General features: G+C 40.7%; 2 protein-coding genes across 3 annotated transcripts; one reads left to right on the top strand and one right to left on the bottom strand.

Annotated features, from left to right (window-relative positions):
* Window positions 1-200: 200 nt before the first annotated feature.
* On the bottom strand, window positions 201-5,988 carry LOC104928002 (MICOS complex subunit MIC10). Its single transcript, XM_010742207.3, has 4 exons — window positions 5,856-5,988; window positions 660-707; window positions 461-570; window positions 201-372 (listed from the first exon to the last, which is right to left on the bottom strand). Exons 1-4 carry the CDS (start codon window positions 5,914-5,916, stop codon window positions 364-366), a joined length of 228 nt encoding a protein of 75 aa, XP_010740509.1. The 5' UTR covers window positions 5,917-5,988; the 3' UTR covers window positions 201-363.
* Window positions 5,989-11,204: 5,216 nt separating this feature from the next.
* Window positions 11,205-24,429, top strand: capzb (capping actin protein of muscle Z-line subunit beta). 2 transcript variants are annotated; one of them, XM_010742205.3, is made up of 10 exons: window positions 11,205-11,508; window positions 16,225-16,314; window positions 18,420-18,541; window positions 18,756-18,869; window positions 18,958-19,099; window positions 19,279-19,395; window positions 19,491-19,556; window positions 20,855-20,931; window positions 21,307-21,409; window positions 23,285-23,365. In XM_010742205.3, the coding sequence occupies exons 1-9, from the start codon at window positions 11,506-11,508 to the stop codon at window positions 21,398-21,400; spliced, it is 825 nt and encodes a 274-aa protein (XP_010740507.1). In that variant the 5' UTR covers window positions 11,205-11,505; the 3' UTR covers window positions 21,401-21,409; window positions 23,285-23,365. The 2 variants fall into 2 exon arrangements, with proteins under 2 accessions (XP_010740507.1, XP_019125115.1); XM_019269570.2 differs by lacking the exon at window positions 21,307-21,409 and having other exon boundaries at window positions 11,209-11,508; window positions 23,285-24,429.
* Window positions 24,430-25,151: the final 722 nt, after the last annotated feature.

Raw genomic sequence — 25,151 nt, 5'->3', positions numbered from 1 at the left:
CACCAAGTGTATTTTCTTTATTCCATCATTCTGTGCAACTTTTCTTCCTCCCACTCTCTAACAGGGCTGCAGATGCTGAACCTGGCCCTCATTCCAAAACAGCAGGAGTTCGAGTCTCCCAGCTCATTAACACACAAAATTACCTCCCACCCCCAAACCACATTTCATTCTTCTCAAACACGCACGCAGAAAAACAGAAATGGAGTTTTCCATAATCACTTTATTAAATATACACCAACTGCCCTTTGATGAAACACAATGTGGGCACCCTTGAGTGCCAGGACAGAAATGAGCAGCAATATAACAAAGGACAACACAAAAACAGATGAGAAACTTCATGGGTTCCTCATCTTTAGTCTCTCACTACTGGTCCTGTAAAACACACAAAAATGAAGTAGCATGATGTGTTAGTGTGTCACACACCTCAAAGAATGAGTACATGTAATCCTCTTGTACTCACCTTAACTATGCGGCCATGAATCAGGTACGGTGACCTGAGGTCATGCTGGCAGTTGGAGTATCCCATGCCCAGTCCCATGCCTGAACCCAGTGCGACAGGCCATGTGCGCCCTGCAGGGAGAAAACGTTTTAAAGTATGTGCTTACACAACAAAATCCAACTTTTACCTTTAAAAAAAAAGAAAAGAAAAGTGAACTTACGTTTAAAGAAAAGGACGGAGAACACAACGCCCACAGCGAGGCCAGTCACTGCAAAGAGAGAAAAACAAAACAAAAGTATGAGTGACATGATTAAACAACATGTTCAAATGATTTGGTTTTTAAGTGCTGAGGTAATGTGATCATGTCTGATCCGGTATGAAAACTACCTGGCACAGATGTAGATCTTGTTGTAATGAGGTCAGCGGGGGTGCCGCTATTATGTTTGATGCAAGAGTTGGTAAATAGCGCGAGTTAGCAAGACACTACTCATTAGGAAAAGAGACGGAGAGAAAAAGCAGCAAGAGCACAAAAATTTCCAAGACAGAAAGAAAACAGAAAAAGGGGGTGCAAGAGAGGGGGAGTCCAAGAAAAAAAAAAAAGGAGCTGCGATAGCATCCAGGAGGCAGAGGGCAGGGTAGGGGATGGGTCAAAGAGCCAACCGTGTGCGGGTATGGTCACCCAGTATGGTCTCGCCAAATAGTCAGGGACACAGAAGTTCGGTAAGTTGTTAGAAGTGCAGAGTCGGATCCAGAGGAAGAATGTGTTTGTGCGCTTAACTTCACCTCGCTGCAGGCCACACCACACCCAACAGCAGGCGCAGCCAGCACAGAAAACACATAAAAACAGCCATTTGGGCCCCTCCGACTCTTAATTGGATTCAGGGAGCTATGCAGCATGACCGATTTGCCTGAACCAGAACCATCAGACTGTTCTCTATTACACAACTTACAAATGTCATACAAGACCACAAAAGATCCCGAACACCCTCATTATCAATGCCGATCAACAACAAATCATTGTCCTCCGCATCCATTTCAAGCAAAGACTTAGTTAAATTTAAGGTTCTCCGTCTGTTGCAGCCGACAGTCTTTCTTTGCTCTTCAGCCAGAGCTTTTTTGAAGCCTCTGATTTTCCGCTGACAGTAATACAGTAAAAGCATTGGCAAAATATAAGGGCAGATCAACATCTCATTTTGGCATCCTTTCTCTTTGTCTGGACATCTCCAAGGGGGGATGGATTACAACAAAAACATTCGTGCTGGAGTAGAATGAAATATATGACTCGCAGGCCAGAAAATACGCAGTAGCTTTTGCCAGAAAAAGTCCAGAGCTGGTAAGTGTATCGTTATTAATGTGTTTATTCTTTCAAGTATTTTTCTGGAGATGGCATCAATAAAGTCGTTCATTTTTCTCATTTGGCAAATTTAGTAAAACATATAACTTGTATAACTCTGGCACTTCAATTCTCTTTTCAATTCATTGCGTGTTTAAAATGATTGTGACAGCACATTTCTTTGTAGAATTAATGATGTGCCTGTGTGTTGGAGAGGAGACTGTTTGGGATTTGAACAGCTTGAAGGAAAGAAATAATCTTCCCTAACATGACTTGGTGACAGTAATTGCTGTTAAGTAATATAAATTGTCTTTTGGTTGTGCAACTCCGCTTCATTTCCAGTTTTTAGCCGTGTTGGGGGCACAGTTCTAGGAATGGCAAAGTCAGTCTGTCCATTAATCCAGCACTTTGGTCGTGACTCTACATCTTTTGAATGGATTGCCAGGACATTTTGTACAAACACTCATGGTCTCCAGAGGATGAATCCTACTGACGTTGGTGACCCCCTGACTTTTCCTCTAGTGCAGGGGTCTTCAACTTTTTTCAGGACGCTTTGAACGACAGACAAAGAGAACAGGGACGCCCACATGTTTCACATTTTAAGCCTGGCCTATAGTAACTTTATATTCCCTTTATTCAACTTTTATTTCACCGTATTAACCTATTTATATGCTGGATTATTAGCCTATATAAAAAAGGTCATGCATAATTATTATTGGTTATTAAATGCTGTGCATGTTTGAACATGTCCACTGATTCATCCATCTGGAGTGCAAATGCCTCCACTGTTTGTAGTTTCTTAATTATTTGCACCCTCACATTCACCATTATTTTGGTGAAAATGCAATTATTGCGACAAACATTGGCGGACCCCCTGCAGGCACCCTAGGGGTCGTAGACCCTTGGTTGAAAACCCCTGCTCTAGTACTACCATGATGTTGACATTTGTGTTTTTTGGTTAATGTCTACAACAACTATAGGCTGGATTGCCATGAAATTTTGTGCACAGATTCATGGCCCTCTCAGGATAATGTGTGATAAAATGCTATCATGAGGTCAAAATTTTAAATATTTGGTTTATGATGAAGAACCTGCAAAACAAATTCTCGTTCTCACCAGCTTCACATCGGTTACTGTGAGCAGGTAATGCTAGAAAATAATTAATTTGTACTGAGTTGTTCTGAACATTCACAAACGGTCGCCATAGAGAGGGAGAGCGTATTTCTTTACATAGTCAGCCTGTCCGAAAATGCACGAGGGTGATTTTCACCCACAAAAAAAATTCTTGTCATGTGATTCTCATTGTGTTGCTGCTGTCTGAGTTGCATGGGTCCTTGGGTAGCTTCAGGCTGCTCACTGATGTCATTAATGGTATGTTTGTTTCCCTCCTCCCATTTTTTCAAGAGGCATGCGTTGGGGTGATTTTCTTAGAGAGTGCCATTTTGATGCAGAAAGACTGTGCCTTCACCAGACAAGGCTCACATGTCCCAGGAATGGGTGGACCAAAGAACAAGTTCCCAGCTCCATTATTTTTTTTGTTTGGAAATTTCTCGTTATGGATTACCTGATTTTTCAATAATTTTCCTGCCTTTTTAAAGGGTCCCCTATGGTACCTTTTTTAAAAATGTTATGTTATATTGTATATTGGTAAATTAAAGAAGAGTACTACACTTTGACATAGTGTTGTACTTTTCCATAAATTGATGAATACTGTATTTTATATCGGGTAAAATATACCCGACGTTAGTGATGGTGTTACTAATTTTAATGTTTGTGTTCTAGAGTTAAGGGCATATTCAGACAATTTACGATACAAAACAGCGAGACAAAGAAGTTTAATTTGGGGAGAGACAGTCAATGAGAGAGCCGGCATCAATAAAGCTGGTTAATCAGCTAGCGTGGCTGTAAACTCTGAAATAAGGGCTAAAGATGCAGCAGGACATAAATGTAGATATTGTTATGTTCACTGAACAAACATAAATTCTGAACATGCAACTATTTTCAACATCAGTACAAAAGACATTGTAATGAACGAAAACAATTGAGAGTGAAGACTGTTACTGGTCTTTGTCACTAATATTGTTTACCAGTTCCTCATATTAGATATTGTGCTCCCATTAAACACTGTTGTTCCTGCTTATGAAGATCGTCTTCCTCCCTAATAAACGAAAATGCAACTGGTTTCTGTTTCCTTTACAAAAAGACGTTGGATTTGACTTCTCTCATGTTTTTTTTTGTTCCCACTTTAATCATAGTGGCTCTTACCACATGATCTAAACCTGTGGCACTTCATATAAAATGTACTGTGCGGTGTGGGTACCAGAGGATATCTAACTTTTCATGTGGTGGCTCAGAATTAATGATTTTTTTCATATTAAAATGCCAAAAGTCGTAAACACACTTACACAAAATAGAAATGCATGGCCATAGAGAGTTAGTTATAAAGTTAAGTTTTAAAGAACACCCTGAGGAGAACATATGTTGCAGAGTTTCTCTGGCTACCAGAGACACCATGGCACAGCTGGCAGTACGCTACACACATCGAGCTCAAAGAAATGCCACAATGCAGATGTTTTTCCTCCCAGCAAGAAACATATTTTATTGTGCCGAAGCTGACGTCATTAAGTGTCTGTTGGGACAGATTGTTTTTCCAGTCTAAGTAGCTGAGTGCTGGACCAACACGGCTTCAAATATGTTCATATTATATTATATATATATTCATATATGTACCATGCCATCAGCTTTGACTGGTCCAATGAAGGCCAGAGTTGATGGAGGAAACCAAATCAAGTAAAATACCACGTGGGACTAATACATTTAACGCACTGTTCCTCCCGACGCTGAGGGATGAGAAGTATCTAAGGACCGAGCCGTCTAGTTTTCTTCTCATCTTTGTCGAGTGTAGTAAAGCATCAGGCATTCGCACGAAAATGTGGGCAAGACTCCAACCACGCATTGAGCAAGTTTGTCGCAGGTTTTCGAAAAAAGCAAAGGCAGCTCTTTCACAAACCGCACACACACAAAGTTTATGAAAAACACCATAACAAGAGCCAAAAGCATCTCCAGCGTGCACGGCGTCCAAGAGTCTCAGCCACTAATAAATACAACAATTGGCAGAAAAAATTGACTTCACGCAAGTTGATCTCTAAACCAATAAAACTGAACCGTGTTATAACTGGAAACTGAAGACTCGTTGCATCACACTAAATTAAAGAAAGGAGGAAAAATAGAAACACTGGTCACGACTAAACTAAATCTCCAACACTGGCTTAAAAGATATTTGATGAATGTACGTCTACACTAAGCTGGAAGGAGCATCTTGTTCTTATTGTTTCATTCATCGACGACTGACTTGGTATAACCTGTGACACTTATTAATACTTTATGAATGAATCTGTCAATATAGCTGATCACAGAGCAGCAGTCTTTACATTGATAAAAACAGGCCTGGATCACCATTTTAAGCTGCAGAAACAAGAGCGATACGTACATGAGAACAACTACATATCTGTCCTTGGGTGACAGAAAGGCGCCTATAAAACAAAAGGTATTATTATTATCATTATTATTATTAAAAACACAGGATACGCAAAAAGTGATGAGCTGAGACTTAATCATGCAGCTCTTCACAGTCAGAGATTAGTCTATTTTTAAAATGGTTTGGACATCTTCAGATTAAGTTTTAAATATTTAATCTGCACCTCTGACATTTACAAAGTGACTTTTTAAGACACGTTTTAGTGTTAGAGGGCCAGACAATGATGAATATTTATGAGTGTTTAACTGTAAAACACTGATTTAAACTGTGGGTGATGGACAGAGAGAGGACATGAGACTTAAAGTATACAGAATGACTCTTTGTTTACTAACTCTGCAGCTTGTTTTGTGGTTGTCTTCACTCATGATGTCCTCAAACCGGCTAACGTTCATTCACACTTGACCTCAGTCAACACGGTGACACAACCGTCCTGCAGAAAAGGACCTCGGCCGCAGCCGTGACTTTATCTACCAGGTGTAACATAGCGCCGCATGCTTCGTGACGACGTCAGGTAATTAAATCGACACGTATGAAGAGACATTGACCTGTTTTCACGGCGGTGTCAGCGAGACAGCGGTCCCATTTCCGTCCGTGCTCGTCCGCCATGTTTCCAACTGTCAGAGGAGAGACACGAGACTTCACGCGAAGTAACGCGAGAGGAATGTGACGTCACATGACCCCCCCCAACACACACACACACACACACACACACACACACACACACACACGCACACTACGCTCATTCACTGTTTACACACATTTATGATATTTGTTATATTATATTATGATATTTGCTTATTTGTTCTCAGTTTTTTTTGCCTTTCTGTATATTTATTTTTTTAACTTAACTAAGTCCCCAAAGTGCTCGTTCTTTTCACTTTCATTCATTTATTTGTCTGTGTCTATATCAGATCAGATCAGAAATACTTTATTATTCCCCGCAGAGAAATTGTTTTTGTTACAGCAGCTCCCAAACGGTAAGTTAGATAGTAAGTGATAGCAAGAAAAAAACATTTGAACACTATAGAGGTTGGGTAGTAATATCCCAAGAAAAAACTCTAACACTATACACCTAAAAGATATCCAGTATCTTAACACTATATACACAGGTTAAATAAAACCAGTGACAGCCAAGTAACTATACAATATGTAAATCTAAAACCTTAAGAAGAATTTAGTCTTTCAGAGACTGTACAGAGAATAGACACTGATCGTTAAAGTGCAGTATGCATGTGTGGAAGATTTCACTTATTTATTGCACAAGCCAGTTCGACAGCTACTGGACTTGACTTGGAGTGTCTGATACTTTTAGGGAGGAGTTGCAGAGACTGATGCTCACAGGTAGGAAAGACTTCTTGTGTCTCTCTGTGAAGCCTGTTGGTGCCAGCAGTCTCTGACTGAAGGTGCTCCTGAGTCTGTCCAGCACCTCATGGAGTGGGTGGGAGTCATAGTCCAAGATAGCCCGCACCTTAGACGGCATCCTCCTTTCCAACACCACAGTCAGCGAGTCCATCTGCACCCCTATATCTTAACCTTTATTTAAGCGGTCTGTATATTTTATTATGCTTTACTTTTTATTTGTTTATTTATTTATTTATCTTTTTTTATCTGGCTATTTACACATTTTTACAGATTAGTTTCACTATTGCTGTTGGGGTGGAGGACAGGGGATGTGCGGTGGGTGTGGGGTGTTTTTATGTTTTTGTGTGAAGCACTTTGTGTTAGTCAAATGTCTTAATTACATTAAGTGGAGAAGCCAGTCACAGTTTTTTTTGCATTACAATAATGAATGCTGGGAGCATTTTGGCTGCCCAGTGCAGTGTTTAAGCAATTTTATGATGTCTTTCATGTTCCTGCTGCAACCTGGCTTTGTTCAAGACTAAAATAAATAATAACTTTGCAATAATAGCTTGTACAATTAAGCATAATGTGATTGATAGAGTTCCAGAATTTGAAAGAATGGAGAGAAAAAAGTGCAGATTGAGGGCTTGCACATCTTTTCCACTAAAGATTTTGTTTTTGATATTACAGCTGCCACAGCACATACAATGATTTAAAGTGAAGTGGCCTGCACTTTTATAGTTTTATAGTTCTCATTAACAAAACAAATTATCAATAAGTGAAGCTTGGCTAATCATTCTAGTCAAATCATTTTCAAAACCTAACCCAGCAAAACTAATAACCACCAGTTTTACTAATTTTCCATGAGAAACCACACCTTCCGAGCAGGGATTTGTTCAGTTTGTGTAATATGCTTCAAATACATTTGACAATGGCAAGGCAGTGAGGGATCAGGTACTTGTCCTGATCAACTGGTTTACTGCCAACAGATAAAAAAGTTTGTCCTGAACAATGACAAATAGTATAAAAAATGGACAGAGTATGTGTGACGTCACCCACAAGTTTTTAAAGCATTGTTTTGAAGCTCACAATATATAGCTCTGGCCACTGTCGTGTTCGTGTAATTCTGCTTCTTCTGTCTTCTGGGTGCTCAAACAAGCCATCTGCAACGGCTACCACCTGTCAATCAAAGTGTCTCCGCTGCTAATAGGTCTTAATATAATTTGAACGTGTTAGTTAGAAATTCAGACTCAGAACAGTTGTCATGAACGGGGAACCAAAACCAGCCTCAAGTGGTTGTTTGAGGAACTGCAGTTTTGGGCACTTCCACTGTGGCTTCACTTCACAGTCACGGAGATTGACGCTTGGTTTTGACCGCTGGTGGAAGTGTACAGCCCTGCCATATACATGGGAACTGATGATTCATGCACAAAGTCAACTAGAAGTTCCCCTTTAGCCTTTCCCTATATAGCAGTGTTTCTCAAACACACTGCGTACCACTTATATATTTTGGTACCAAAATCAAATACAGTTGTGTAGGCCGACCCTTTTCAACTGCAGACAGTTTACAAAGGAGGCAGGTTTATTACTAATAGAAATATTGTTTGTTGTTGACTTGAAATCAGTTCAAGAACCAGAGCTAATTTCTTGGAAAGCGGTACTCTTGATCCACACTTCTATTCCTGATTTTTCCAGTTTGGAGCCACAATTTCAGAGTTTTTAACTCCTTATTTCCTCTGCTTACTATCTTTTTGTCACATCTAAGCACATGTATGTGTGCAATGGGCAATGACTTGACTATGTAGCAGGATATTAAAACCAAACATTTTTCAAAACTTGATTTAAATTACATTCCAGTGATGCCATAGTTTATGGCATCATTTTTTTTCATTAAAACCTTGTAGTATTTTCAGAGATTCCTCCAGGTACCACTACAGGGAGATCATGTACCACCAGTGGTACCCGTATCATAGTTTGAGACAGTGCTATATAGTAACAGTACTATTAAACAATACTAACTTTTCTTTTTAGGATATGTTTTGGTTGGGTTATAATCTAAACATGGCATTGTTGGGAAGGAAAATGAGCCTCACCTTAAGCGAAGCCATATTTTTGAAAAACACTCAGTATGTTCATGGTAACATGAATCATTTTCGGATTGCAGCAGGATTTCTTCTCCTTTTATGAACCTCCAGCAGATGAAACTTAAGTACTGCTTCCCATACACAGTCAATAATATTCAGATGTTGGTGAGGTTTTACAGGCAAGTTTCCCATTTACAAACAAATCAGGATACACGCTCATCTTTAGGACAGAGAGTACATTTATGCAATGTCATGATAGCTTTGATATGTTGAGAATTAAATAAGAAATATTTCCATATTATACGAAACTAAATATATACACAAAACAATACATAAGCACAGGCCTCTGGCCGAAACCTCTTTATGACATAATTCACAATAGACCCCTGAGAATTGTTGGCTACATATAAACTATTGAAAGTGGGGAGACATTCCCTCCTTCCCTCTATTTGTCATTTTATTCCCAGAAAAATCATATTAGTTATGCATTTACCATCTAACATCAGGAATCTGCAGCTCTATAAAACCAGAATGAAGACTGAAGTGGTAAAAAATTATTCATACTTCAAAAATCATATTAATGAACCACCAGTCACCACAGCTGTAACCAACCAACAAACATTATAAAGGATCATCAATATACACAATGATTTATTATTATACATTTTTTTAAAACTCTGCATTGCATTATTCTTGCACCACTTACAAAGGAGGGGACATTAATATTCCATTAAACTGAGCGAAAAGCTCCTCAAAATAAAGTGCTCAGAACGAAAGCATATTAATTACAGACATTGTCAATATTGAGTAAAGTTCTAGAGTCAGTCGAAAAAAACACACGAGTGACGAGACATGACAACTTCCTTTGTCTTTTAAAACTCAAAAACAAAGTAAATTACAAGGTCTGATGCACCGTCAAAAGTGTGTTGCTTCCACCATGTTCTGACTCGAAACTTGAAGTATACACAGTCAGTTACTATAGTTACCACTATATAGTGACATCACATTATAGACTTTAGAGCATAGAAACATTTTTAACCTTTTACACTCTTTTACATACTCTAAGCCTTATATGAATTATAATGAAGTTATCATCAATAATTTTTAAACTGTTTTAACTTAAATTACTATTGCTTAATTGGCCCTTATTGGCCCTTACATTATGATCATTTTAAAATCATCAATATTCAATTTAAAAAAAACGATCACTAGATTTAGGGGGGCGGCAGTAGCTCAGTCCACAGAGACTTGGCTTGCGAACCGGAGGGTGGCCAGCTCAAGTCCAGCATGGACCAAAAATATGGCAGGCCGAGGTGCCCTTGAGCAAGGTACCGAACCCCCCCAACTGCTCGCAGGGCGCTCCTCAGGGGGGGCTGCCCATCACTCCACCATCTCTCTCCACATTGCATGTCTATGAGCCTTTGTACTAAAAGTTCGGACAATTCCAAGGGCCCAGGACTGACAGGGGCCCCAAAAAATAGGTAAACACCAATATAAAATTATCAAACCATCATCACTGAGTATATATATTTCAAATATAATAGTGAAATTAATTATCTCTTTGTTTTTATGTGTTTTGGGCAGTAAAAGTTAAATAAAAATGCATGAAATAGTGAACTGCACTGCATACTGTATGCAGACTTGCATGCATGTACAAATCACCAGCAGTAAATATTGTGCTATTATTAAGACGCAAAACAGTTGCAAGCCTTTGATTAGAGTTATGTAAAGCTTTTGATGGGATAGTTAGCAGTGATGCTGCACCGACTGACGTTTTAAACTAACCCGCCCGAACTCAGACCGCAGCAAATAATTGTGAAATATTGTACCCAACCTGCTTCCTGACCTGCATTTTAAAAAGTAGTCCATACTCTTGATTAACTTCGTAGCGTCATCGGGCTACATAAAACTGGCATCACTGAGTTATTATATTCATTTAAAAGTAGCCTATTAAAATGCGGTTTCTATTCAGCCGATAATGTCTGTGTATTCACAGAAAATTTTGTCTACTACATAAATTCCAAAACTTTACTCTGCATCTTTATTTCAAACGACCCGACCGACCGCGACCCCGAATATCATTAAAATTGTTTGGTGACTCGTGACACCCGCTCAATTTGCATCACTGATAGTTAGGTCCTAGAGATGTGGTGACAACAGCTGCGCAGAGGGGCCCAATTTGATTTTTTTTTTGTCATGGGGCCCAAAATTCCTGGCTGCACCCCTGCTTGTACTGCATATGTGTTGGTCCTGGGTTAAAATGCATGTAAAATAAAACAGAGTGACAAAAGAGGGAGGGATTAATAAAGTATCTTCTTCTTCTAGATTTATTTATCAGTCTCTGTCATTATAGAAGCAGCAGATGATCCACTCGCTCAAAGCTCCCCCATCATCAGCGCGCTCGCTGCCCTCTCTCTGGCTGCATATTTGCTGCACCACTCCTCTCTTTCCATACTTGGCAATGCCTTTCTCGCTCCTTCGCTATTGGCTGCTGCAGAGAAAGCCCAGAGTGACCCGGACATGCAAGCGGGGCCTGTTTTCTCACTTGCAGCCTCTTCTTCCTGTAAGCCCGGTTGAGGAAGTGAATTTCGCTGACAGGGCTGGGTTCAGTGAGGGAGAGGCGAACAAAACATCTTAACTCACCAACAAAACAAACAAAATAAACACACACGCAGCAAGCGACGAGAAGAAGAAGAAGAAGCAGAAGCTAAAGTCCAACCATCATCGGTGACATCGTTCTCCCCGCTGCCTCGCTGAGACCGCCGCAGACATGGTAAGGGCCCCGCCGGAGCGAGAGACGGGGACGGGGGGTATTTTGGTGGGGCTGGCTCGGGAGTTAAGCTAAGCTAATGCTAGCTCTGGGGGGTGCTGGGTGGGTAACCTGAGAGCAGGAGGTGCAGCAGCAGGAGCAGCAGGAGGAGGAGAAGGAGGAGGAGGGGGACCTAGGAGGATAAATCACCGATCTAACTTGCAATGTTTGCAGAAACTTCTGCGTACCGGATATAAAATGAATTAGCATCGCGGCTAGTGCTAGCAGCTAACAGGCTAGCTCGTTAGCCTTGTTAGCTCCCCCCTCCTCCTCCTCCTCCTCCTCCTCCTCCGTATGCACACAAAGTTAGTTACAGGATGTTTTGGATTTGACACAAGTTCGTGAATAGTATGAGTGACCACTCCTAATATAACACACACACACACACACACGCACACACAGAGAGTCGTGCACCACACACACACGCACACTCTTGGCTAAAATAGTCAGGTTGCCTTGTAGCTAAATTAAGACTTGCCTGCTCCTCCTTTTCCTAACCATGACAAGCTGTCAGCCTCCTCTGCGAGCTGTTTTCCTGCCTTGAGAGTTTAGATCAAGACTTCTTATTATTGTCTACTTTATTGCAACATTTCAAGCTCATATTAATGCATAAAAATCCAATATTTGACATGTGCAATATAGTGCTTTCAGATTGTTTATATAAAAAAAAGTGTGTTTTGTAGTACTTCCACATGACCTGAGTTGGTGGAGGTGGGAGGAGGAGGGGAAGGAAGAGCAGCTGGTTTCTCTCCACAGTCGCCCCCACTCTCCTCGGGCCGCACCTCATCCATCCTGCTGGCTCAAGCCTCACCGCTCGCTCTTGACCCCGTCGGGGTTGTTGGTTCTGGAGCGAGTGTTTACACGGAGACAGGAGCGCCGGTAAACACATTGTCAAAGGAGGCGCAGGTGTCTTGATGGAGCGGACTGATTCATCAGCTAGGAGAGAGGCGAGAGGAGACGTTGCCTCTTTAGAAATCTCTTGTTATGTTCAGACCGGGGTCACCCCCTTAAGGAAAATGTTTATAAAGAGGGGTCTCTGTGTTATAACATGTCGCTGCATGAGTATAATCAGCACTTAGGAGGAGTTACGTCATAGATAAGGTATAAAAAAAGGAGGCGGATCAGTAAAACAAACAAATAATGTAAAGATAATGCTGCAAACTGCGTTCCTTTATTCTTCACAAGCACTTTTCTGTTTTGTTAGTGCTGGTAAACGTTGCAGTCATCCTGCCAGAGTAGAGGTTTCATACCAGCAGTGATGTTATGCTGAGAGTGATCAGAATGTGAGTTGGTCGACGTTATATAACACTGACGTCAGAGTAACTTCAGGTACTGTAGCAGAAATCATGATGAAATACGCCGTGGTCGGGTGTCGCAGGTCCATGTAAAGTTACTGTGTCAAATAACGTCCGGCACAGCCAGCGAGGGTGAGCTTGAGAAACTGGTTTTGTCCCTCTGCGATTATCCACACATCTACATCTTCCCACACATTCCCCAGAGTTTCATGTTGTGGCTGGTCTGTCCTCCATGTACTCGCTAGTATCCTGGTGCTTAGTGCATATTTGAAGGGGGGGGAGAAGCCCCTTGGGGGGAAGGCTCTGCAGTCCTGCTGTTCTGTGTCTCCTACAGCTCTCATTATAAATAAGTTTGTCATTTCGTCTTGATTGATTTTTTTTTTCCCGCTTAAAGGATATTACGTTTCATTCATCCAGTCTTACAATTAATGGTTTGAGTTAAGTGGTTCTTCAGAGATTGATCCCATTTATTGTCAAGTTCTTCCAGAATTTACTGTAAATAGTATTCGAGTTCATTCAAGGTGCAATACTATAATAATTTGAATCAAAGTATTCATTTTTAATGCATTACGGATTTCTAAAAAGTAGTTGTTGACTTTAAAATTAGAAATGACAACACAACAAGTAACAGTCAGTCTATAAAGTTAAAGTCAGTGTTCAAACTGTCCTTTTGTTGGTTTTTATCAAAACCAGGTCGCTGCAAAGGATCGACTTAAAGAACCAGCAGTCAGTACGCCCAAGAACTTTTAAGAGGAAAAAAAATTAATTAGACATAAAAAGGATTAAAAAGTTCTGCAATTGTTAAATTACTTTTTTTTAAAAAGTAAAACATGTTCTTAAGAATAAAAATGTTCTCCAGAGCTTTGACCAAGAACCAGTTTTTTTTCTTAGAGCGTTTAAACCGACTCCACAAAGAGTGCAAACAGTAAAATTCTGTGTTTTGTTTACCTAATGGATACAACATACAGGAATGTTCATCTGCAGGAGTTTAAGACGCTTCACAAACTGGAGTTTATTGGGTACATGGACCACATTATCAAACATGTTGAGTGACTGAGTAAATAACAAAACAAGCCTCGGTAAACAGTAAAAACATGTGACCCAAAAAAGGGATTGTTTCAGCCGGTCTCAGGCTGTATTGAATACTCTGAATTGACTTTTGGGTCTTTGGCTGTAAACCGCGGTGACAGTGCGGGTTTGTTTGTTGCAAAACACACATACGTTATTTTACAGCATTCATAACAACCTGTCCTCAGTTCCTGCATTGATTTATTCTCGCTGCTGTTGTGGAGTTTCCTCTTCTCACCCGCAATAAAGACACCCAACATCTACTACACTGATATGCGTCAAGATCCGTTTAATTGTGCTCGGCAGGTTTGTTGATTTGATCAATTGTATGTTTGCGTTGCAGAAATCTATCAGAGCTTTGCCCGTCTGGAAGTTTTTACAAGTTGGGCGATGCACAATCGGACACAGATTGATGCCGGTGTTAGAAAACACTGCACTGCAGATCTGATAATCACAAGTTTTACCAATTTTTCGTAAGAAACCCCCAGATCTCACACCTTCCAAGCAGAGATTTAATTTGTGTATTAGGCTCTGAATCTTTCAGCTTGTTCTTGAGCTGACAGTGGGAAGGCAGTGAGGGATGCTCGTCAGAGCACTCCTTGTGCTTTAATGTGGATCAGACATTTCAGGGGAGCTCCTGTCTGCAGACATAAGTCGGTCGAAACACTTGTGATGTCAGTGCAGATGTTTTGCTTCTTGGCATCTGATGCAGACGACGAAGTTTCCATGCAAATGAAACTGGTTGTGCTCGAACACCATGTGTTTTTAAGAGCACAGTCTTGGAAACAAAATCTTTTGTCGTGGCTGAATCCAAGTGTACTTTACTGCCAAAAGGTAAAATCTATCCACAGATAAAATCAACGTTTGTCCTTAATGATAGCTGTGTTGTGACATTTACCTGTTTGTAGTTTATGAATGCCACCCTGTGTGCTTCTGTCTGATCAGCTGATAGCAGATCAGCGTCATCCATCCAAATGAAACGCATCCTTTGACAACTGATAAATGATATCTGCACTGACATCACTGATACGGACATCGATTTAAATATGTTCAGAATATTTAGTGTCGGATTACTGTTTCGTTTTTGCTTTGCAAATTCTCACATGACAAATCATGTGGGTGCTGTTCAGTCTGCTGTGCTGGAAATGATCTCAAAATGTTGTGTCTGTAATCTCACAGTGAGTGAGCAGCGATTGCCTGCAAGGGTGTGAAGATTTCCTGCACAGCAACTCCTCTCATACCTTCATACAGAATGTGGCAGGATTTTATGACGGCGTGGTTTTCCAGAGTACTGACCCAGTATTTACATATATTTTCCATTTAAAAAAAAGCTGCAGGCTGCACTTTGAAGTGAGTCAGCTTTAAAACTAGTGAGTTTGAAAGTTACATTTTTGTAAATAACCTCTTTTATAAGCAGAGCAGGGCCTTTTCTTTAAAGGATTTAAGTGGGGTTGGTCAGTTTTGGCTGAGGCGGTGCGGGCCACAGGGGTGTCCATCAAAAAAACATAGTGACCTGCAGCCAGATCCAACTTTTGCCTGCTGTGAAGTTGGACATTTTAACATAGGGGCTTATTGAGACTGACTTGTTCTGTAACCAGTCTCAAGTGGCCGTTTGAGAAACTGCTGTTTTTGGCGCTTCAGCATCGGCTTCATTTTGCTGAGGTTGACGTTTGGGTACCACAACCACAGTGTTTGTTCTATGTAGAAATATGTTTCCTGTTTATGTGAAGATGATGTGAAGCTTCAGCAGTCCTCAGACGGTCAAATCGACTTGGTGCCTTGCAGAGTTAGTTAAAATGGTGTGATCCTGGACAGGTAGCAGTAGATGGATAGGGTAGAGGAATCACTTGACAGTCAGACTTCTAAAGACTCAGTATGTTCAGATTAAAAACTTCAGGATCCCCCATGGATAGAAAAGTGTTGACTTAAACCAAATTGTCTCTCAGCATGAATGTATTTACTCAAGCTCAAAAGAACTTGTCAGTCACGGCACTAATTCAGAGATGTGGTACACCTGTAAAGTCACGGTGAAATTAAACAAAACTTTTTCAAAACTATATTAATAAAATTTTGCTTAGTGCTCAATGTAGCACGGATAAAATATTGTTGGTACTGAACCGATAATAATAAAGACTCCTCAGTTAAGGAGACTGAATTGTTCAGTCAGCCTCAAGTTTTTTGCGCTTTGGCATTGGCTTCATTTCCCAGGCCACAGAGGTTTGCCGCTTAATTGTGAAGCTTTGAACTGATGCGTTTGATTGTTATTTGAACAGTCCAGTGTGATAATTGTTGTCTCTGCTTGGTTGTTGTGTTTCAGAGTGATCAGCAGCTGGACTGTGCCCTGGACTTGATGAGGCGTCTGCCTCCTCAGCAGATCGAGAAGAACCTCAGCGACCTCATTGACCTGGTGAGTTACTGTTAGTTTTGTTGCAGGTAAAATGCAGACACAGAGTGTAGACTATGTGCTCTTTAGACATGTTTCGAAAACTATTAAAAAATAGTCTTTTCTTGTTAGAAATATGGAAAAGAGACTTAAAATTGTCTCCTCACTCTGTGCACTGTGGATATTTCAGGTTTTAAAATCACACGGGTGTACGCTGCAGACCTGGAGGTGTTTAAATAAAACATGAAATATGTCAGTAACACATTTTATAAGAAGATAGTACCTCAAAAATTGCCAGTCCATCTGTGGTATGGTCTAAATTCTAATGGGCACAGATGCAATATGTTCTGTGTGCGACACGGCCGGCTGAACTAATCACGACCATTCTAGTTAATGTCAAAGTAGTCAGAAGCGGCCTGAAGTCAGACACAGAAACAGTGAGAATCCAGAAGATTTTCAAAATGAAACCCCCCTGTGCCAACTTCTGATCGTAAAAACAGCCCAAAGGAAAACAGTTTAACTATGTGGCATATTTACATATTTAGAAACACATAATCTGAGAAAAATGACCAAATCTGAGCAAGTTAACAAAGTCTGTCAGGCAAAACGCTCCTGGTGGAAGTCGAGTGGAGGGCGGGCCAAAACAGCATCACGGCTGTGACATCCCTCGGTGGATAACTGAGCGCTCTAGTCAATACTCATAGTGAAACCTGCTCTCAAAATTTCCCAAGAAACAAAAAAAAGCATATCAGAATCAGAAATACTTTAATAATCCCAGGAGGAAATTATTTAAAATGACAGTAGAGACACAGCTGTAGACAGTATTTATCTGATCTCAATCATTCTTTGTTTAAATTGGGGGTAATCTTTTGTTAAATGCAAGAGAAACATCAAGTCATGGAACCCAATTATTCTTAAACTGCAATACTGTGAATACACTTCTTTCTTTGTGCCCTGCTTTCTGTTCTTCAGCAGATCTATAGGGGGTTTGTTGGCATCAGGAGTGAGTGTATGTGGGTGCTTTCTGTGGTTTTTTCACTGGTGTTTCATGCAGTGCAAATGTTAAAGTTGCTGCACACCGGTGTGTCCTGTCTTTACAGTAGAACGCTGATGTTTTTGTTCACAGAGTGGAAGTAAAGTTTCTAAATTCTCAGTGCAACACTTGGATGATTAATTTACAGGCAGCTTTAAGTTGTTAAAATGTCTTTTCTTCTTCTTCAACGGAGCAGTGCCAGCTGACAAATTAAGCAAAATCAGACACAAATCAAATCACACTTTGACCAGTGTTTCCACGGCACCTTGTTTCGTGGGTATATGTATTTTGTCTTACAGCCAGACCCCCACCTGCTCACCTTCCTCTTCCCTCACCTTTAACCCCTCTCTCCCCAGGCATCAGCTCTCTCCTCACCCATTTCACTATGTCCGGTTGTTAGTGATTATTATCGCAGCTGTCAGTCACCTCCACTGCCAGGCACTTTTTGGCTCGAACATCTCTGCTCAGATTCTCCCTGCCAATTCAGATGTAACTGAAATCACCCACCGTCTTTTCCTGTTTGTCCCACATCTCACCCCCGTCTCCTTCCTCTCTGTTCTCCGTTTTCTCTCCCACTCTCTCCCCCACCACCTTTGTCTCACCCAGTCGGAGCTGCCAGGTGTGTGTGATTTCAGGGGTGTGGGGGCTTTTTCAGGAAAACAGGACCTCCTTTGTGTCTATGCTCTGATGTAGGAGGACATAGAGAGGGGCGTCCATGTCAGTCTGTGAGAAGTAATTTGTACCCCCTTATCCTCTAGATATTATGTTTCCCACTGATATTTTATTCCAGCTCCACTCAGCAACCTCTGCTTATTGAGTGAAGCTGAAATGTGAGATGGGAACTTAAGGTTCATTTTTTTAAAACCTAAAATAGGACTATCACATACAAGGCTACTTTTGTGTTTGCTGTCCAGTAGCAAAAGCTGGCATCTGTTACAGGATTTCTAGATTGACAAAAACAGCTTGTTCTCATATCTCCTGCTCACCCTCAAAACAAACAAAACACTTTTCAATCCGGTGTCTTGAGGAGAAGTATCTGTGCTGTAGAAAACGTGTGTGTTTCATGTCTTATTCTTCTCTCCATATTTGCGTCCAGGTGCCCTCTCTGTGTGAGGACCTCCTCTCTTCTGTGGACCAGCCCCTGAAGATTTCCCGGGACAAGGTTGTGGGGAAAGACTATCTGCTCTGTGACTACAACCGAGATGGCGACTCCTACAGGTCAAGTTTATAACTGTACTTCACTCGTGGACAAAGAACATTGATCAGATCCGATCATCAGACCACAGACAGTGACTCTAACTAATGTTTTTATCCAATTTTACATTAATTGAAGTTTGGGGGGGTCATTCACAGTGTTGCTCTCTTTACATTTACAAACATTTACTTAGACACGTATTAACACTGACTTCTATCATCTGCTTTAATCAATCAGATCCCCGTGGAGTAATAAGTATGAACCTCCCATTGAAGATGGTGCAATGCCTTCATCTCGCCTGAGGAAACTCGAGGTTGAGGCCAACAACGCCTTTGACCAGTACAGAGACCTGTAAGTACCAGCCGAGAAAATCTCACTGTGAGATTTCAGTAAACGACGAGAGTCGCCCTCTTGTGACCTCATGTCGGTCTTTTTTAAGGTACTTTGAGGGTGGTGTGTCCTCCGTGTACCTCTGGGACTTGGAACATGGCTTCGCTGGAGTTATTCTCATCAAGAAGGCTGGGGATGGATCCAAAAAGATCAAAGGGTGTTGGGACTCCATCCATGTGGTGGAGGTGCAGGTGAGAATCAGCTCATTTGAAATAGGTTGACATTTAAAACTTGCTCCTGCCAAGTCTTTTTGTTGGCTTGGATTGGCTTTATACATATTGGCAACAGAGAATGTGTACAGTTATCAACAAACATTGGAGTCAAGTTTAGTTTGGAGTATTGCCTCATTGCTTGTCTGTTGTGCGAGCAGGAGAAGTCCAGCGGTCGCACTGCTCACTACAAACTCACCTCCACCGTCATGCTGTGGCTCCAGACAAACAAAGAAGGCTCCGGTACCATGAACCTGGGTGGCAGTCTTACAAGACAGGTACAGTGTTGAACTGAACTGAAGAAGACGACGTCCGCTGATACTTCCAGCCTTTCTGTAGTCATCCGTAAACTTGTTGTTTCATGTTTTCACAGATGGAAAAAGATGACACAGTTGGAGAGTCCTCACCCCACATCGCCAACATCGGCCGCCTTGTTGAAGTCAGTATACCCGCGAATATCCTGTTCATGTACCTAAGCAGAAAAATGACTACAGTGCCTTGATGTTCTGCTGATATTTCATAAACGTGTCATTTTTAATCTGATTTATGTGCTGTGCGCTCTAGCGACGCCTTCATTAGTCAGGCTGAATACATTTTTACTTACGGATGTTTGGGTTAATAGGGCCGAGTAGTGTGGGACCTCTGGGAAGGAGAAGTGTAGTAATTAAACTCTAGATGGATTTAATGACATTATAAACCAACAAATGTGGAATTCCTTCTATTGTAATGAGATTAAATGCATTCAGTTGTCAGTCAGTTGTCATTTTATAGGTACAGTTACAGCGTACATCATCTAAAAACAATCTGCAATGCATCAAATTGAAAAAGTTTTATTGAGACCAGAAAACATGAGCAGAGCAAAGCAAAGAGCAGGTAGAAATCTGCAAGTTGACTGCTCACCAACAAGCAATACTGTGTAAGTGTACACTTATGTATAGGTATATAGGTTTTTTTTACAACCACATGGACTTCATGACGGTGAATTAATGTGAAATTAAAGTCATGAAGCAGAGCATTGTGGATTTTTAATGTGTCACAAGGTTTGTATACTTTATTTCTGTAATTGTAATTTAAATAAAACATAAATACACATGAGCACTGACCAGAACGGTCACTATGGCCTAATGCAGTGCAAATGATAGTAGAACAGTAGTTAGTTTTGTTTTCAGTCTTACTTCCTCATATAAAGACTGTCGGTGTGGTTTTTGGTGTTTTACAGGTGAAAAGACATCTAGCCATCTATTAAAACTGGGTGTAGATTTCCATTTGTTTTCAGTGACTATATTTTCAACCTGTAATACAGGATCTCCTGGATTTAATGTTTTTTTTGCTAAAGTAGATAAAAAGTCAAATCATTCACATTTGCACTACAGTAATAGTGGCTTGTTTACTTCCTCCCTCAACCGAGATTAGTCTGTAGTTGACTGTACTGAAACTTCACATAAACACAAACTCTGCTGCCACGATCAGCTTCACAATCAGTTGTTCAGCACAGATTGTGTCATATGAGGATGATTACAGGTGTATTAATGACGACTGCATTCCACTTAGGCGAGGTCCTGCCTATTGTGTGTACTGGTTCACAGGGAATCTGGATGGAATTGAGCCGTCCTTACTTTTATTAAGTCCAACTGTGTTTTCCCAGCTTTGGCGAGTCAAAATGTCTGCTCTGCAACCAGTCCAAATGGAAAAGAATTGAGCTAAAAGTTAAGAATGTTGTTGTTGTTGTCTTTCCAGGATATGGAGAACAAGATTCGCTCCACACTGAATGAAATCTACTTTGGCAAGACCAAGGACATCGTCAACGACCTTAGGTAACACTGCATGATTTGTTTGGATGACTAACTCTCTCCTTTTGCAGCACTTCCCGTCTGCAGCGCCTGAAGAAACTCTGAGAGCAGAGTGTGTTTACTTCTGTGTATCGTCTGTTTACCTGCTCAACAGATATTTTCCTACACACTTTCTTAGATATCTTCTTTCTCTTATTTTCTTTTGTCACTTTCTGTCATTTCTTTATTATTTTCTACCCTCGCCGCCCCCCTTTTTTCAGTTGCATTTTTCCTCTCTTCACCCTTTCCTATCGATCTCATTTTATTTTGTTGCCTTTCGTCCTACATCTCCACTGCCATTTTCCTCACTGTCTGTCCTCCTGTCACCTCTCCTCCCCCGCTCTCTTCTCTGTGCTCCAGATCTATTGAGTCTTTGCCTGATAACCAAAAGTACAGGCAGCTCCAGAAGGAGCTGTCGCAGGTCCTCACCCAGCGTCAGATCTTCATTGACTAGTGGTCAGAGGTACATCCTGGCATGGAGAAGTGTATGCGTGTGTGCTTGTGGTTTATTAAACAGTCAGCCTGCACATATCTGTACATAAGATTTCACATTAATGCAGAACAGGTTGGCACAGTGACACTAACAAACTTCGGTTGGCGCTCTCATACCATCGTTATCGGCCACATTGAGCCTCTGCGTGTTATTTTTACAGTAGAAACGACACAAGTGGGCGATATATAACGGAGTACAAAAAGCTCTAAACAAAGCCACCTTCAGAGTCTCTGATCACACGCCAAAGTTACGTGCAAGCATATTAGGTTGTGCGTACATCTTACGGCACTGTCTATGAATCTTTTTATCATTTTGTGTTCTTTTTTACTTCTAACAATTATACTATCACTCTTCTTTGCATTATATTTCATGTCAAAAACAATTCCATATTGTGAGCAAAGCCTCAAGCACTAGGCAGACAAAAGTTTAAAAAAAACATCGGCATACATAGGTGATTGTATTACATGCATTTAACTGCCCAATTGTGCCTTGGGATGATGTTTATGTAATTAAAATATGGATAATGATTATATTTCGGGATCCTCTATTTAGGATAATTATTTGTTGAGGTAACGCAAACAAACCGAAGCTGAAAGTAAAGTAGGAAATGACAGGGGGAAAAAAAGCTTTTAAGTGCTCATGAGGGTCCAGGTTTACATTCGACTGTGTGTGTGTGACTGACTGCATGCTCCTGAGAGTGTTGAAGATTGAGCAGCTGTGTAGGCATGTTGAGCAGGTTTTGTTTACCTCTTTGAGTCTAACAGATGATCTCTGTGCGGGAGCGACACACTAACTACGTCGAGATTACTCAAAGCAGTCACTACTCCTGATGTTTTTCGGTTTGTTGCCCTAATAAGGTTTTCTGAAATGGCGTGTTTATTCTGAGCGTGTCCTATCAAATGAAAACACCTTGAAATAACATAACAGAAAAATCTGACTAGCAGAAGTATTCGCCCTCCTTACGTTATGGAATGAAAGCAAACAGAGTGAAAATTATTAGTGAAGCAGTAAAAGTGAAACACAGAGCAATTAAAAGGAACAATATGTAAGATAGTTACTGTATTATAACATAAAATGACGTGCTCAGTGAAATATGAGCTGTTCATGTTTCTTCTTTTGAAATTTGCATCATCTATTTGTGTTCTTCCTGTGTGATTTGGTGTGATACCACACACGGCCCATGCCAACACTCAGGGTTGCCAGATATGAAACGTACTACAGCCGCGAAAATCAAGCAAACAAAGTTGATCGACAGAGTTAACGTTAGATTCTGCCCGACCTAAAAAGCTCCATGAGCAGACACGGCAACATAAAACAAAGGAAAACATTGGAGATGAAAGACAAAGACAGCTTAGAGTCCAGAAGGACCACAGCAGTATCAGTTTCACAGCACTAATCAGAAATAAACACTATCGTCGATGAGAATGTGAAGATTCTGGGTTCTGGCTTTGAGTTTAGGGAGGAGACGACTCTCCGGTATTTTGAATTTGGACTGCAACGCCGGTTTTTAACCACTAGATGTTGCTGTTTACAAGCAAAGTCACATATTGTTCCTTTAGTAGTAGAAAATGTAAAGCACGATTCGACTGCATGACAACAAATAACCGTTTGACTCGACTGACATTTAATGCTCCATGTGTGCAGTGTGTATACATAAATATTTCTCACTATCTTCATCCCACAGAGAGTTGGACTGTGATGTCTGCATAACTAATACTTTCTCCTAAACTTACAGACTGTTTCCGTCTCCGTGGAGAAACCTTTCCCGTCTCTCTCTTTGTGTTCATATTTGACCCTGCACACACTGATTGTCTCTCCTCTCTCTCTGTCTCTCCCCCCACACAGGAATGTTCAGCCTCTGCTTGACTTGTCAAAGAAGGATGCCATGCGGTGCGAGCTGATGTCGGCACTCAAACTCAAACAAAACAGCTAGAGATGCTACTGTTGTCTTTCTTTTGTCTCACTCTCTCTCACTCTCTCACTCTTTCTCTCTCTCTCTCGCCTCATCTCTGCCATCTTTTCTCTGTTTCTTTACGTCTCTCCCTCCATGCCTGTTTCAGTGCTGCACTCTTGTTTATTTGTGGAAAAACAAAAAAGGAGAAAATGCTTAGCTTTTTATTTGTTTTTGTTTTTTTTTTGTTCTCTGAGTTTTTGTTTTCATGCATCTCATCTGCCATGAAGCCATTCACTCACGCTCCCTCTGTCTCTCTTCACCACTCTCCTCTCTTCCTCACCCATATTATGAATATAATGATAGTATTACCACGGTTAATGATAATCTTGCGGTGTGAGGGTCATTGTAGTAATAATCCCAGATGTTCTCACAGCCGATGTGTCCGTTTCAAATGAACAATCTTGGGTCCGCGCTCTTCCTCCATGACGAGGAAACGGACACAGATTGTGCTGTAGGTGGTGTTGGCTCGGCCGGCCTGTCATTATTATGGATATCAAATTTATTTCTTGCACCTATTTTTTTTTTTTGTTTGTTTTGGTCTATGACACCCCTGATATATTTGTATAAAAATTATTACTGTCCGTGTATAGCTGTCATTATTCATGGCAATGTAAACGGTGTGAACATGAGGGCGGCCTTCGGTTTGTGTTTTTACTCTTTATTCCACGTGCATGTGAGCCCGTGTGGGAGCATGGGGCTGCAGTGAGTGGAAATGTAGACTTATCAAACATGGGGATGGACTGTTATAATCACCGGGTGATTACACCCACGTCGTCAACCCCAACTCCCCAACACTGTGTATAACATGACAGTTTGTCTCCCCCTCTGTTCTGCTTACTCAACTTTTCTCTCTCCTCACCTACTAGGTCTTTATCGGCGGTCACAGTTTGTCTTTGTGTCTCGGTGGAAACCTTTGACTGTTTCCATTTTTGGAGGGGAATCTTTTGTTGTATTTCTGTTTTGTTTTTATTTTGTAAAGCTTATGATTCATATTGTATTAGAGCCTCCAGCAACAATAAAAACAGTAAAAAGCTTCTCTTGCTTGTATCTTTTAGTCTTCATTTCTCATTGATTCGCCTCATTTTGCATTGAGCACCTGTAAGTGGAGCCTGTAAACAGATCATAATAACCGTCAATCAGTCAGACTTTTTGTGTATAGCACAAAATATAACACAAAATCCATCACCTCCACCCCACTGCCGTTATTACCAAAAGCATAACACAAAATAAAATGATAAAGCACATTAAGATGTATCAATAAGTATAGTTTTGTTTATCTGTCCAGCTCCGCTTTATCTCTATAAGATGATTTTAACTTGTTCCTCTTTGTTGTTTCACTCTTGCCGTTTTCAGTCATAATTTTAGAGCACTTCAGATGTTATGTAACTTTACCAAAGCATCTGTAATTAGTAACAGATATGTTTTGGATCTCTGTTGCTAAGAAGAGATGCATATGAAAGTGCTGATACTGATAAATAAATAAACTAATAATAAATGTTGTTATCCCAAGATGACGGGATAGTTCTCTATCTCAAGATAACTAAACATTGTTTAACACAATTAATTTGAGATGTTGAGAAGCCTTGTATATTAAATCATTGCAGGAAACATCATTCAGCGTAAAAATGTCAGAGAAGCATGTTTTTGTTCTCTCAAGATGTTTTTGTTCTCTCAAGATCTCAAATGAATTAAGTCGGTATCTCAGGACAGCAAAGTTTCATGATCTTGACACCTCATGAAAATTATCCCTTTATCTCA

This window comes from Larimichthys crocea, chromosome VI (genome assembly GCF_000972845.2).
Source record: "Larimichthys crocea isolate SSNF chromosome VI, L_crocea_2.0, whole genome shotgun sequence".
Lineage (NCBI taxonomy): Eukaryota > Metazoa > Chordata > Actinopteri > Sciaenidae > Larimichthys > Larimichthys crocea.
The sequence above is the reverse complement of the archived record's forward strand: the minus strand, read 5'-3'. Positions and strand labels throughout refer to the sequence as shown.